Here is a 16,494-nt window from a genome sequence, read left to right on the forward strand (position 1 = left end):
CAAGAAGATTTGTCGTTGTATTTGTGTCGAAAACACTCAATTTATAGACAAACAAAATAATCATTGGGACACCAGAAAACAAAACCAAAAAATAGCACACAGAGATAAGCAAGATTTTTTGTGGAAGCCCTTCTATTTAAAGAATATATTTCAGCTTGAAGAAAGTTTCATCCTTTGTCGCCGACGTGTCAAGATGACACTGGAGCAAGTTAAATCATTATTTGGGTGAGACCTTCCCTCTCCCTCCCCCCCCCCCCACCTGTCGTGAAACAAGGAGGTAGGTGCTATAAATATACACTGTATCCTACGCCGCAGTTGTTTATTCGCGCGCTCGTCGAGACATAGACAAAAACAGAGATGGATGTAGAAGCATCTCGCAGGCTGCGATGAAAGGCTTTAACAGCGAACTTCGTGCACCGAGCTGCACCAAACCCAGCACCACTCCATCCCTCCAAAAATAACTGCCACCAACGGCATCCGAGCAGCTTCAACATGCAGTGTCAAGGACAATAGACAACTGCTTGTTTTCGGTTCTCTTTTATTATCTTGCATCGAAACGGCTGACAAAAGCATGAATCGTACAGAATTATTTTCTCACGGAGACAGCTCTGTGAAACAGTGTATGTTCTGTTAGGTGTCAACAAAACTTCGTGTGGCGACCCAGATGGCCGCTTGATATCAACACCATGTAGCCAATGAAGGACCAACGGCATTGTTATTGCGTTCTCCAGCAAAGTTTGGTAGCGCCAACAGGTAACAGGAAATACAATGGAATTTTGCAGTTCAGCTCAAATGAGTAACTTGTTTAAGGACAAATACTGGTCACGAAATCAACTTAATTACACAGCGGCTGTCATTACGTGGAACAACATTATTTTAGGAGGGCCCATCGCGAATTGATATAAATTGTTATGAACGCCATGGCATGCACCGTGAAACCACGAACTTGTATCACTGGACTGCTGGTAGACGATTTTTTATTTTTCTCCATTCAACTACTAAAACGAGGCAGGTGTGTACAAAGCTTCCGGTTTATTCAGTCTTTTTTTTTTTATATTTAGGCTCGCCGAGATTAACAGTGGATCACTTCGCAAGAGACTATAAACGTTGGTCTTGGCAGACAGACAGCAATCCTCCTATAAACATCCATGCTCTAACCCTAATTATAGCCTCTTTTCCGGTTTGTAAAAAGTATCATGAAGTATCCTAAAGGTGTGTCCATTATTTTTAAGAAAAAGAACCAAGCGATATTATTAAGATTTCACTCACTTCGTAAACTCGCGCCAGGGAACTGCCATCAGGGGCGGTAGTCATCAAGACAGGACAAGTCGTTGCCCTTGGGTAACATCGGAAACTCAAGGACAAGCCTCTTACTTCTGGTCATAATACGATATCCAGTCGACCTAGAAGATGATCGAGTTTTACCCATAGAGCCGTTGTTTTAAAGCGATGGCAAAGATACCCTGGGGTAAAGAAACATGGTGTCCGAGCTTTATAACTTCAGAAACAAGACGCTTTTCCTTGAGTTCCCCATTTTGCCCCAGGACAACGACTTGCCCTCGCGTCACAACTACGGCCCCAGGGCATGACTCAGAAAGGTCAAAGGGAAAACGGGACATTAATACGAAAATACCTATTTTGGTAGGGTTTGTTTTGGAAGACAACAAAACGCCTTGACATATTTTACAAGTTTTTATGATTCCAGATTGTGTCATAGCTCCATGAGAAGGTATGTCAATGTGCAATGAGCCCATTCAAAGTTGGTCCATTATTTAAAGATGGCAAATCTGATATAAGTTGTTTTCTTTTCTAAAGAAAGCGTACTCATAACCTTAAAGCCACCTAAGAACAGACAGAAATACTAGATGATTTAAAAAATCTCTTCTCAGCCACAAACATTTTCCAGCAAATGGGGCCAAAGCAACAGACAAAAGCAGATGCCCGAACATACAAAAAGGTAGTCATTCTCTCCCAGCTCTTGCACACAAACACAAGTACATACACTACACAGCGTGCACACAGTCAAACACAAGTACATACACTACACAGTTTCATAACAACTGTTCCAAGACGAGTGAAGGCTAACACTCTGTAAAGCCAAGCTCAAAAGAGTGCACCCACTTTCTCACTAACAACCAGCCATGGTGGTGCAACAAAGGGAATTTTTATTGGATGAAAATGGAGGGTACTTTCCGCAAAATACAATTCTTGTGTTTTTCAACAAATGTCATGTTTGTATCTTTTTATCACAATGGTTACTGTAAAAAATATTTTGTCTTTTGAAAATGTAATCCAACCAGCTATATATAAAGATATTACCAAAGAATTTGGAGGGGAAAAGTAACAAGACAGTAATTTCTTAAGTTGCATGGTGATCAACATATGCAAGGCAAAATAGATTTTATATTTAGAAAACAAAATGCTTGAAATAAACCAGCAAGACATGTCTCCATCCTTAAATTAAAATAGTCACAGCAATAGTGATATGAAGACTAAACAGTTTTTCACACAAATCCCTCACATGAGATGGAGCCAAGTCAAAGAAATGTCGTCAGTTTAAAATAACTTTGAATATACTGAACAGAAATAAGCATATGGTTTTGTGTGGTAGCACTGTATACTCGACCATCAAAAGAATAGTGTCTTATAAACCCTAGCATTTCCATCTTAAAGTACAAGAAATAAAATAATATAAACATATTGCTAGTTTTGAACTTGACAAACTATAATTCCTAGAAATTAAAACAGCATTTTCTCTTGAATTCAGATTATTAATTATTATTAAATTAAAACACTAAAAACAAATGCTGATACCTCCAAAAACTTCGGATACAATGCTTTCTTAGAGGAAACAAGAAAATGATGGTAAAAGTCTCAAAAGTGACAGCTTTCAGTAATTATGGGAGAAAGGAGATCTGCAGACATCACCACAATCATTGTTTGCATATTTTTTTTCAAACTGTACAGAACAGCATTTAATGAAACGAATAACCAAAAGATGTTTCACAGCCGTTAGGTAACATGGTGATGCCACAACCTAGGAACAAATTGCGCTTCAGATACCTTTGTTGAATAGAAAAACATAGAGAAACAGCATCAAAATCCATCAACAAATCAGTCCAGTTCCAGATGTCTGATTATGGCTCACTTCACAAACAACAGTAATTCTGGTTAATTTTTAGAGAGGATATTTGACTAAACATTATGAAGGTCAAATGATTTATTTCAATAAGCCATGCCGAACCCATCCTTTGCTTGTTCTTGTCATTTGTTTTAATACAGTCCACTACAATATACTTGAAAAATAGGAGTCTTTAAAGAAACAACGATGAAGAAATGTTGCCAATCACTGTGGGCCAATTGGAAAAGAACAGTAGAAACAAAGGCAAAGGACACTGGAACCACATAGGCCCAACTAAGGGGGAATGCCCAAAACCGGGTCTGGTGGCGAGGTGTTGTTGTGGCCCTATGCTCCTCAAAGGAGCAAGAAAGAATAAACTAAACTGTTGGCCAAAGACTTGTATCATTGGGGGAGGGGGGTGTCTTTTCTTGTGAACTGATTTCTTCTGCCCATCTTGTCAGAAGGCAGCTACATGTCTTGCTTTTAAAGTGATACAACACATTTCAAGTATTGCGTGAAGACAACTTCTAGATTCTATTCATAAAACAATGCTTTTGTTTATGACTTTAAGGTAATTTTTGATTCTCAATAAGTTGTTTGCATGAAAAAAATAGACACATTTTAAAATTTAAATATCCATGACAAAGTTTGATATTAAGTCAAAGATCATTTAAAATTTAAAACATCATGTCATACCAGAATATTTCTGCTAATCTCTAAACTTAATTGCAAGATTAGGTAAACCAAAGAAAAGTGGAAAAACCCTCCAGACAAATTGAAATCAGCTGGGATGGGATTAGGTAGACACTGACAACACACAAATGGAGGTAAATTTGTCAATGTGATGGGCATCTTATCATGAATAGTGCATTAAATCATTAACAATTATACAAAACACAGAACATTCCACTACTTTGGTCTTTGTTCATATGTGAATAAAACATTCTGCTACAGGAACATTTTTGGGGAGAAAAACCACAGAAAACAGAATACATTTTTTGTTCGACAGGAGTTCATGGAGGCTCTGAAACTCACCGGGATTGTCCTCCTAAGCCAATGCTAAAGATGTCTGTCCTCTGATTCAATGAATATATAAGACTGGATGAACACTTGCCCTGAGATTCCTAGACTGGGCTGAATATTACAAAAAAAACCCAAAAAACAACAAAAAAAAAAAACTACAGCAACAAATTCTCAAACAAAGACAAAACAAAAAGTTTAAAAACCCAATAAAATTCACAAAAAAACCCCCAAACTTGTAAACGAACTCAAGTTCATCCGTGCATTAGTACATATTTGTATGTTCATGCATGCATGAGTGTATGTAAGCATTTGCATGTGAATATATTTCGGTATGGACAAAAAATGATTCACAAATTTGTTCCAACACTGAAAGTAGTGGTTAGAATTCATGCAAAACATGAATCCCACTTAAAGCAAAACCTCTGCCTAAGTTAATGTCAATGACTGGTGCACACGATATAACAAACAGGACAGATGCTATTCAGCTGGACCAACCTGTAAGTGGTCAACATTCCAGCACCTAAGGTTTAGAAAAATAGGAATTTCCGAAAGGAAATAACAACAAAGAATCTGCATAGTAAAATGGTTCAGGCTCATCTTCTGGATTCTATGACTAACAATGGTAAAGTCTTTTTGATAAGTGAAGGAGAATTTCATTCATCAATCAGATGCATCAGCATCATTAAACAAATGTCAAGGAAATTTACACTGCATTCCCCAAACTATGTCCAAGGCTTTAAGATTTTCATACTTGTGAAAAAAAAAAAATTTGATTAAAAAAAATCACACATTTAAATGTGCCTACAATTCTGAACTAATTGCAGATAGGTTAAAACCCAACTGCCTGAGGCTTTCATAAACATTTGCTGGTTTTTTTTTTTACAGTCACTGACCAAGCAAATGCACGACAAATCTGTGCTGTTAATGCTATTCTGGGCACTTTTAGGATAGTTTTTTTTTCCACTAACAGCATATTGTAGAGAAAAACAATTGAAACAGATGGTACAAGTTTTGTTTTCTCCCTCAATAGTTCTCTCATGCACACATAACATTTCTTAGAATAAATTTTCTCTTTAAGTTTGACTTGTTTATAAAAATGCTTTAACAGCATTAAGCCTTCCTGTCCTCACTAAAAGAAAAGCAAACCCAAAAACAGTACACCAAGTCCCCAAAACATCAGATTGACAAGGGACTAAAACAAAGGAAGATGAAAAAAGGGCTATGACTTCACATAGAAGACTAGAGTAATGAGCTGGTGGTAAAGGTTGAACACAAAAGTGTTCACAACTTTCATTTTTGCACCTTGCCGCTATTGTTACATTTTTTATAGCTGCTATGAAACTTTAATGATCTTTGTTCCCAGTTTATGGCACCTCCAAACAAACACTTACTCAAAAATACACTTAAAGTTCACTAGACTGGCTTCTCTTCATCTCTTCACTATCATCCAGGTACCGTTGCTGTGCATGTCTCCTTTGTTGTTGTTGCACAATGTTTAACTGTTTGGGACAAAGGCCTGCAACTCCCTGTCGAAATTGTGCAAGCTTGCTGTGACACAAAGACAATTGATTTCTTTGGGTGGAGACATAGTGAGAAGCACACAGGTAGAGGGAGCGGCCAGGCTTTGCTCCAAGAACTGCTACTGATACTGTATATACAAGCACAAATGAGGATTCCAAGTCAGCCATCTAACATAATAAGTGTTTCACTACATCAAATATATACTGTACAGTGTACTTCCATTTATTGCTTTTTTCCTTATAAAAGAAAAACTTCAAAAATAATATCTCTGATAAAAAGATTCGGTCTTGGAGTCTTTGTCTCTCTCTTTCAAATGTGTGTGCACAAAGTAGGTCAGGTTGACACAGGCAGCAAGATTCCATAATGCAAATCTCGACAATGAAATCTTTTGTCTTGATCAATTTTTCTGACTAAATCATTGCAGTAAATAGATAACAGAAAACATTCATAGATTTTACAGCAAATAATTTTCTACAAGGTATCTGTATGTACAATTAACAAATCTTACTTAAACTTATAATTCCCAAAGTGGAACTGGTGTAGTGCTAGGAAAAAAAAAAAAAATGCAAGACAATATTAAAAAAAAATCGATATCAATAGCAGCAGAAACAGTTAGTTTTTGTGCTGCTATTGATGCTTTCAGAAAAGTTTATGGCTTTTTCTGTTCAGTTTATTAGAAAAAAAAAAAAAAGAGAGACACAGAGACAGTCTTCAGAGAAATGTAAACAAGAGGTAGAAAGAAAAGAAGCTGTTGGCAAAACTGTTAAGTCCCATCAAGGCTTTCACATAATGCCCCTAGACACTTCTTCGCAGAGTTCACAGTGGTTATCCAGAAGAGACACAGATATCTCTTCACTCCACTTACAAAGCAGAACTACCTATTATCAGTCACAGAAAGTTCTAGCTATACACTAGCATGAGAAAATCTTTAAAAGAAATGAGCAGTCTGTGCAGGAAGGCTATCTGGAACTTCATTGTTACCATCTCTTGTCTCTCCACCACAGGAAATTAAATACAAAAATATCTATGTGAATGAGAAGGAAGATATAAAGGATGCCAATAATTTACTTTGAAAGGTGACAGACATCTGCCTACAAATGACTACCAAATATCACCATCACTTATCTAAACGTGTGGCTATTACACCATGCTGCAGGAGCACAAACTGGACCTCAGGTCAAATAGCGAAGTGATCAAGCTTTGGTCATTACACTTCAGCATGAAGCTTATCAATCTACATCTGGGGTATGAATGAATTTTCTAAATAAGATCTCAAATGTGAAAAAGGAGATACCAAACATGGCGGAGGGAGCAGAATTACTGAACTGATTGCTACCAGGCACAATCCTCCTCCATGTCTTCTTGATGTCTTCCCGCATGCTAGTATGGTTTGCCTATTGTCATTAAGTCATTTTTGTCTTCAACATCCTTGAAAACTGCCTGCAACATCTACTACCCCTTTGATCATACAGTTAAAAATTCTCAGGTATTCAAGGCTCACATGACTCTGCCTTACTTCTCCTTGACATGAAGTGTTGAAGTCTATTTGAGCTGCTGTATCATCTCCACAACCTACTGTTGTAACGTGTCTATTGTTTTATCCTATAAGTAGCCAACAGCAACATTCTATATGCTTCAGGGGTAAGTGTAGGGGAAGGAGTGGGGAATGAGTGAAAAACTGACATGCAGTCTACAATTCTGTCTCTTTTAACTAACATGTTTTGTCTTATCTTATGCTTAGCTAATGTTACATGTACTACTGAAGATCCCTGTTCCTGCTGTTTAATTACACAGACTCACAAGCCGAAATATTTGACCAGAAACAAGAACTCTAAACAGAATAAAATGGTAGTCTATGGAACACGTGAATATGAATCCTTGTGCAAACTGTTGCCAGTAAAACAAGAACAAAACAACAACAACAACAGAAAGCCAACACATCAAACATTCAGTATCTTTGTACATAGACAATATCTAAAGATTAAACCATTGCTGCCAACTTTTAAGTATATATTGGACAAAGTTCTATCTACTGCACATGCATTTATGTGTTGTAAAACACTAATATGTACAAAATATTCACAGATTGTCTTACCCCATTATCAATAAGAACAGAATAAGCCATCAAAGCATGTCAGCATCCTTTCCAAAAAAACTAGTATCCTGCAACCATGTGGACCATCCCAATTTCCACAAATAAAAGTACCTGTCCCATAAACATATAAAAATTGTCAATATCTATGAACAGGCAAGCCTTCAAGGGAAGAAAGTTAAACCAAAATAAAACAAGACTATCCATATGCATATGTGCTTGTGTGCACGTATGTACACCCCTCCCTCTCTCTTAAAAAACGATCAAGTATATGTATCTATCTGTCTGTATGTGCATGAACGCATGCACATATGTTGAAAATGCTTATAATTTATACAACATTATATACACCAGTTGATAAATGAAATGTGATCACAAAGCACTTTTTGTAAGCAGAGAACCACACAACAAGCAAGATGTCTATGCCTACACACCTTTACAACTAAAAGCAGATGTAAACCAAAATTGCCACTTATTACACATTGTGTTGTTCTTATTAGAACTTGATAAATAAATATAATGATTTAGTGCATCTTGTGATTAAAGTAACCCATACAGAAATATTAGAGAATCTGCATAAAAGCTTTTCTTTTCTCTCTCCCTCTCTATAACTTTAAATTTTTTATCTGCACTAAAACACGTCTATACAAATTTTACATCTGATGCTAAAAGTCACAGCTTTTTCAATGTCAGACCTCTGTCCTGGCCAGCTCCTACCCCAAGAATGAATTATGTTGAAATCAATAAAAGTCAGAACTGTATGCAAATTGATTATGCCACAAGTTATTTTGAAGTGACTGTGTTCTTATTTGAAATTAACACATGATACAGTCTTTATCCATTCAGCATAACCATTCACTTTTGTCTAAACTCTTTTGTTCCTCAAATCCAAATCAGACACCTCACAAAGTTGCTGCAAGGTGTTAGCTTACCACCTTTATTCTTAGCTCTTTCATGGAAGTGTTCTCTCGTACCCATGTTTCATCTCAGATAATTATTAATGATATGAAATCTATGTCACATTTGAAAGCTAATGTGGGTGTGCAGTAAAGATGAGAACACAGTTGATGTGTGTGTGCGTTTTTTTAATCTGACTGCAGTCTTATTATCTTGCTGATTCAGAATATCTAGCTTGGTCTGAAAGATAATAACCTATTTTATACATTTAAAACAAACAATACTTTCTAAACTTTGTTTTGCCTGATGTTATACACCAACTGTAGAAGATCATGGGATCCCCCCTACTATCCACTCCCCCAACATCAGTTATGGGCACGAGTCTACCAAAGAAAGAATTTTCGTTGAATTGTCATTATTATAGAAGATCATGGTTCATTCCCCCCTCTATATTTGCTTATTATATACAGCTGTGTTATTGTATATACTGTAATACACAAAGCCTATTTGTTCTCATCATGCAGCCCCTCTACGACCTCTGCAGATTACCAGAATCAAAGCAAAAAATAAACAGTAAATGATTGTCATTTTCAAAAGTCAACGTCGTCAAAATGTAGAACATATTTTTCCTTTCATCAAGATGAAAAAAACCACTGCCTGATGCTAAATGATATTAACAGAATGACAAGTTAGGCAAAGTTTTCTCATGATCAAGCATCCAACCAATTAACACTAGCAAATATCAAAGTAATGGGATTGTCTGTCAAACTTGGATACATGATGGTCAACACTGCGGCAGAATTATACTATATTAGGAAAAATAGAATGTCTTTAAACAATTGACAATCAGAAGATTTGAGCGGACATCAATGCTCAATGAAAAAATCTGATGAACAAGATGGATGCTGCACAATTCTGATGGATTGGCATATAAGTGATGCTAGCAACTTAGTGAATATGCACGTGCCCTTCACACACACAAATAATGATCCAGAGATAATCCACATTAATAAATGAGTGAACCAAGAAAACAAAAGTAAAATCGCGTGTGACCTAATCTCTTATAAAGGAACATATGTAACTCTTCACAGGCACAATATCAAAGCCAATTAAGGCCATCGAAGAAAGTTGACCTCAAGCATCAGAACGTACCATAAGCAAACTGCTGGCTTCTAAAATATGGTATCTTGAGCAACTCTTCCCACTTTCATTGTCTTGTTGGCTGTACTCTTTCCCTGTTAGTGACACAAGTTGTCAAAATCTACCACATTTCTGAGGAGATCTAAGAGGGAAGGGAGTGGGGAGTGACGGGAAGATGCCAGCATTATGTGCAGATTTGTCTCCCATTATTACTCTCCTGCTATTGGTTAAACTCAAAACCATGAAACACAACAAGCACCAGGACAATCAATAGAAAGGCAACAATCTAATTATGTAAGCATGTATGCATCCATACTCTCTATCAGTGAAACACAACTGGTCTACAAATCTAGTCACTCAGCAATGTTAAAATGAGTGACAATTTCTCTTTCCCCTTACAATCAAAAATTCAATACAAGCGATTTACCACAAATGTTACATTTTAGACACAGTGCTGAACTTAGTTCTTAGATATGTAAGCGCAAGGCATGGGCAGGATTTTAAGATGTGCACATAAGACAACATGCAGAAAGACTGTCTCTTGTTCACCAGGTTCAAAAATCCAAAATAGTACATCTCTTTCCAAAAAAGATTAAATTTAAATTTAGAATGTGTAGTCTATACAAAACTAGCAGTTAATAAATAAGAAAAGAGAAAAATAGACATTTACTCTTACAAAAAATTGTAATATTTCAACCACATTTATTCATTTAATTTCTTGCACACATTCATGCGAAAAACTTCTTTATCCAGTTATATTCAACTTTTTATCCTTGTCACATTTGTACATCAATGAATATGGCCACCAGTATACAAAAGTTTAACACAATCATCAAAAAACAAAGTATTTACTACAAAAAGATAGGTTAGCTAGATGCTTGATAACTAGTGAAAAAAAGTTTTTATCTGTTTATATCTATTTTGCACAAACTAAAGAATTCTTAACCAGAGGAGGAAGGAAAGGGCATGAAAAATGACCGAGCCTTTTTTGGGTTTCTCACACAACCAGCATGATAAGTACAACGTCAGCTGCTGATGAATCTTGAAACCTGCCTAACCAGGTGAAAAGCAATGTGATACTTTGCATGATTCAAGATACAATCATAAACTGAGTACTATTGACATCTTCAGCTAAGCAAGATGGCAAAGTCTAAACTGGATTCCACTTTGTTCACATAAATATATGAAAGAGAGGGTGCAATGTATCATTTTCTTTCCATTTTTGTTTCAAAGAGAATTTTATGATGGCTAATTGATTTATCATTCACAAGTACTAGAGTTTATAGTTTTATATACATCTATATGGACACACATATTTTACAATTTAAAAATGAAATTTGTACCAATAAGTACTCAGTTTTCCCATTTCTATTTACTGCATGTTTGTGCAGAAAACTTTATTCTCTTCTGGACCGTTTCCGAAGAGATCCTGGAGGTTCTGCATCCCCACCACGTTTCACATGTTTTAGATGCACCTGAGACTGAGCTGTCAGCTGCAGTTTGATGGCATTGGCATTCAGTTTTTTCAGTTTCAGAATCTTTTTTAAACCTTTCATTTTCTCACTTCTAAGTTCCAGAGTCACATGTTCCTGAGTTGAAGAGAGATCCCCCTGATTGTGAACCTGCTCCGAAGAAACTGCATGCACTGTGTCTGAACGCTTTCCACACAGCATCATGTCGGCTGGACTCTCTGCTTTCAGCATAGAGTCTAGACTGAGTCCGATAAAAGGGGTTCCGTTTGACTTAGTGCTTAAAAACTCATCAAAATCTGTGGACGTGTTGAGGTTGCCAGCGGCTCCTGAGGTGACAGTGGACGGGGCAGCAGAGAGGGCAAAGGGCTCCCCCTCACCAAGAAGAAAGTCTTTATTCAGAATGGATGAGCTGCAGGCTTGGGCTAGTGCTGCAATGCTGGGGTTTGGTGTGTCATTGCCTTCCTCACTTCCCACTTTGGAAACCAGCTCCTCGATGGCCGACTTGAGCTGATCTTCTTCGCTTTTCTTTCCTCTTTTGTTGTCCATGTTTTTAGCACCATTTCTGGCTGTGTTGCCATTACTCTCATCCTTTTTCCTGATGTCTGCCTGAGACTTCTTCCTGCTATGGCGAGTGCGCTGACCAGTAACTTCTTTCTCTGTCAAGGAAGATCGACGACTCGACATGTTCTCAGGTACTTCCTTCACGCTTTGGCCATCTTCCTTCTCCTTTTCAGCCTCCTCTTCATCATCCTCTTCATCATTTTCTGCATGGATGTCCAACAGAAACCGAACTTGTGGATCAAAGCGTTGTAATGAAAAGGTGAAATACTGTGCCCAGCCCACATGTAGGACTGGTGTTGAACTACCTTCTTCCCATTCACAAATGCCATCATAGAATCTCAGCAAGTCTGCATAAACAGCAGGGTCTTGAAGAAGATCAGCCGAGTGTTCCTCTTTGGTGCAGTTCCTCACAATATTTGGTATGAAGTCACTTGCAATTTCCAGGAACTCTTTGTATATTTCTTCATCCTCTCTAGTGTAGTTGTACCTGAAGAAATTACAGTCAGTTAAAGGTACCAAATATGATGTGAGCATAGGAATGTATTCAAATAAAGTTATCTAAATACTCTTTGCCACACTTCAAAAACACAGCAGACAGCAGCAAGAGAAGATAGCAACTCTATTTGTTGAAAAACACACTGATGTGCCAAAATTCTGCCTCAGGAAAATTGGATTAAAAGAACCCCTTTCCCCTACCTCCATCATCTGAAATCATATAGATTTGTGTTTGTGTCTTGTCTGTGATCACAAAGCTAAATCTTACCCCTTGATAACTGATGCAGCCTCTGCCCAGGAATGGATGGCTTCCTTATATCGTTTTTTACGATAAAGAAAGCCACCGAGGTAGGTGTAGGGATAGACATGCTGATTGTTGTAGTGTTTGATGGCAACATCAATAGCTTCCTGGAAAAACTTGATAGGAGGAGGATGATCTGGAAGAGGGCTGATTTCTTCCAAGTCGCCAAGGTTACCAACAGCCATCGGATATCTGTAGGGGAAAATAATTTGAAGTTTATAATTTAGACCCCCCTCTTACACCCAATTAAAATAATAAAAAAAAGTGAGAATGAACAAAATGTGTGCACCTTTAGTGCATGCATAAAAGGAAAGAGGTCTGAAATTGGTCAAATGGACTATACATTTCCTGTACAGGTGCATATGCTTGCACGTGTATTCATGGTCATGCACAGGAAATATATAGCCACCAAATGTAGACTTGTTTCCTTTTATAGTTGTCTTCAATCTAATCAGTCCAGATTTCTGAAATATTATAAGCTTCACTTTTTTCTGCATGATGTCTAGTATTTTATTACATTTTAGCGACTAAATTTTCCTCTTCAGTGCACAATACACACTAATCATTAGCTTTGTACTTATGACAAGTAACACGACTCATTACCTTTGTTCTTATGACATGAAACACTAGTCTTTTAGTGTTACACTTATAACATGTAACACTTGCTAAATGAAAGACAATGCATCTTACCACATTTATTTCTATTTCTGCATGAGTATGTCTATACACATGTTTCTTAACCGATGTGTTTAAAAAAAAAAAAAAGGTAACACATCAGCTAAGATATTTGTGCACAGACATACTTATGCAAAAGTAAAGCAGGGAGATGCACTCTAGAAACAAATCATTATCACAGTAATCATCATCATCATCATTCGATAGAAATAAATACACTTTGGCAGCTTTGAAAAACTACACCTCTTCAATAATTCTCTGAAAGACAGGAAGATGCAATAAACTAAAAAGATAGGAACATACCTGGCCAGATGCCCTTTGTTGTACAGCATCCATAAAAGCTCCTGAGGAAACAGAAGACAATTGAAAGATAAAGCTCTGATAACATTACTCCTAACACCCTTTTCCACAATGCTAATCCTTTTTCACACCCTTCCATGCTCGTCTTCCTTTTGCAATATCGTGATACTCTCAGTTCTTGTTATTTGATTCCTCTCTGTGTTTTCTATATTTGTTTTTATTTACCATTAATACTGTTGTTTATTTTTTCATAGTTTATTTGTTATTTAGTTTAGTATAGTTTATATTGTTTTCCTGTCTCTCATATGCTGTCCATGTCTTGTTCTTATTCTTAGGCGCTAAAAGTATGCTCTTAGGATTGTGAGTAAATGCTTAACAAATTTTGCATTTATTCATAATAATAATAATATGCAATAAATGAAAAGTGACTGAAAACTATAAGCGAATGGACTTTATTCTTTTATTAACAGCTTCTGTAGTTTTCTTTTTCATAAGATAATGAAGACTGATCAGATAACGAACCATGAACACCTCCATCCCTTTCTCCCAGTTAATTACACCAAAATCCCCAACAAAAGTCATACAAACCTTTTTCCACACACTGTCTAAAATGAGATAGCTTTTTTATCTTCATAAGCTTCATAATGCACCCTACTTACATATACACCCTGGACCAAACTTAACTATCTTCTTTTTCATCAGCTGTATAGTAAAGAGTGCACTCTACTAATATGCATCAAACTCAACAGCTGAACTTATAACTCGAGGGAAGAAATCATGACGCTAAAACATGCATGCAGCACCACTACAATGGTTTAAATGTGGTTTAAAATCTATGGAAGTCCACACTAAGTGGAGGACAAAACTACCAAAAAATACCAACTTGAATATTCGTTACTGATGTTTAACCGGTACCAAACAGTTCACGGTCTCGTCATGGCATTCCCCCTTCATTTTGCACTGTTGTTCTTCAATGAATTTACAGCTTCATGCTTACAAGTGGTCAGTCAAACAATAGTGATACATTTTTTGATTAAATAGGAATAAGAGTTATGACAAAATGGTGATATACCTGCTGTAAAGATCCCATCTCCACACTATCAATTGTGGGAGTAATTGCAGGATTGATGCTAGATACAATTGCTGCTACTTCCATTTGGCGAGTGCAGATCACTGGCTGGCCATTGAGGTATAGCCAAGCTTTGTCAGCAACAGCATCTGTTATTGGCTGACCCCTCTTGTCTTCGTTCCCTTTGCCTGGTCAGTCAGGACAAAAGTTATCTGTAATAACTGAAGTCACTCTACTGGGTTCATTATATGATAATTTCTCATTTTATCAAACAACAATAATGCTGCAACTATCCACTGTTTTTAATATACTGCCTTTTTCGTTTGTAGAAAGGAATTATTAGTACATTTTGTATTTCTTTTTACCTGATGTACATTTAAAGGTTGAGAAGACAATAACACTTTATTGATCCCCAGGGGCTATCAAACTAGTGCTTGTACTTGCAATAATTAGATCCACTTTGCAGCATCCGTGAAGATTATGACTGTATTTCTTTCTCTGCCTATTTGTTTTCCATTTTTTACTCTTTTTTTCAACTCTTGTCCTGACCTTGCATCTATTCACGTTTTAATTGTATAAAAGGACAAGGGAGGCAAACAAGCAGCATGTCAAGCAGGTATGGCGCAAAAATTTATTTACCTCCCTTGATAAAGCAAGTCCTTACAACCCTTTTCTTCTTTATTACAATGCGGAGATTCTAGAAAATGGTGAGAAATATTAAGGGTAAGTTTACTTACCATGCCAAGTCACCTCAGCTGTCTCAACGCCTTCTTTGCCGAACACAACCCAGGCATGGTCCTCTGAGAGTGCCAAACGCACATCTTGAAACCCGAGCACCTGGCACGCTGCTACCACAGCAAAGGCAACCCCAAAACAGTCCAGCTTGTTGCCTGCGAGTATGACCAGCAGTGGAAATAATATGCGTAAAACGGACATATCTAAGCACTACATCAAATGTAGTCAAAGATACCGCACAAATGGTAACCATGGTGACAGGTTACGTCTAGGGTCTACGATTTTGCGCACGAGCATTTCTCCTTGTCTGTGCATATACCCTCAGAACGCAGCACAAATGTTTCCATTTGTAGAAAGTTTTGAGGAGAAAATGTGAGTTTTATACTTGAATAATTCTTCGCAATAACACTCAAGGAATTAAAATACGCACACACACTACAAAGCATTGAAAAAACACATCGTAGTTAAATCATTTAACACTTCGATCAAAGCTCGAAGACGCAAAGGTCTGATTACTTTTCATTCTATAAGATATTTTGACTGATTACAGTAACCGCAACACAAGTTTGCACCGAGTGACCTTTTCTAGTTTCGCTACCTACCATTCAAAAAACTGTAGAGTGACTGGAGATGAGCTTTGTCTTTATAGCTGCTGCGTGTCAGAGATCCCCATATGACATCGGAAACTTTTTTCACAAGCTCTCGTGTAGCATATCCCTTTTCAAACTTTGAAAGATCAACAGAACTTTTGACGAGAGCTGTAAATTTGGCGTATAACGCCTCGATCGTATCTGCTTGAACAACTGGGAAGATAGGAGCGATGGTTTTCGAATCATCAGCATTGCTCGGCAGCGATCTATTCACTGTCAGCGTGTTTTCAATCCACCCAAGCACAATAGACAGAAGTGCTAAGTCAACGTCATCTCCTTTCTCGAGTTGATCACTGAATAAATCTACAACAGCTTGGATACTTGTTAGCGGGAAGTGTCGCTTTTCTCTATCTCGAAAGCCCGCCATCTTGATGCTATAAGGGCTTACCACCATGTAATTCACTCTCCGACCAAAGCTTCGCAGTACTTAAGAAATGCTGGG

At 37.2% G+C, this 16,494-nt stretch overlaps 1 protein-coding gene across 1 annotated transcript; it reads right to left on the reverse strand.

The window, feature by feature from the left end:
• Positions 1-2,145: 2,145 nt before the first annotated feature.
• LOC112569875 (menin-like) lies at positions 2,146-16,457 on the reverse strand. The gene is made up of 6 exons (XM_025247917.1): positions 16,005-16,457; positions 15,405-15,557; positions 14,671-14,855; positions 13,602-13,642; positions 12,591-12,815; positions 2,146-12,314 (listed from the first exon to the last, which is right to left on the reverse strand). Exons 1-6 carry the CDS (start codon positions 16,444-16,446, stop codon positions 11,192-11,194), a joined length of 2,169 nt encoding a protein of 722 aa, XP_025103702.1. The 5' UTR covers positions 16,447-16,457; the 3' UTR covers positions 2,146-11,191.
• Between the last annotated feature and the right edge of the window lie 37 nt (positions 16,458-16,494).

The sequence above is a fragment of the Pomacea canaliculata genome, linkage group LG8 (genome assembly GCF_003073045.1).
Source record: "Pomacea canaliculata isolate SZHN2017 linkage group LG8, ASM307304v1, whole genome shotgun sequence".
Classification (NCBI taxonomy): Eukaryota; Metazoa; Mollusca; class Gastropoda; order Architaenioglossa; family Ampullariidae; genus Pomacea; species Pomacea canaliculata.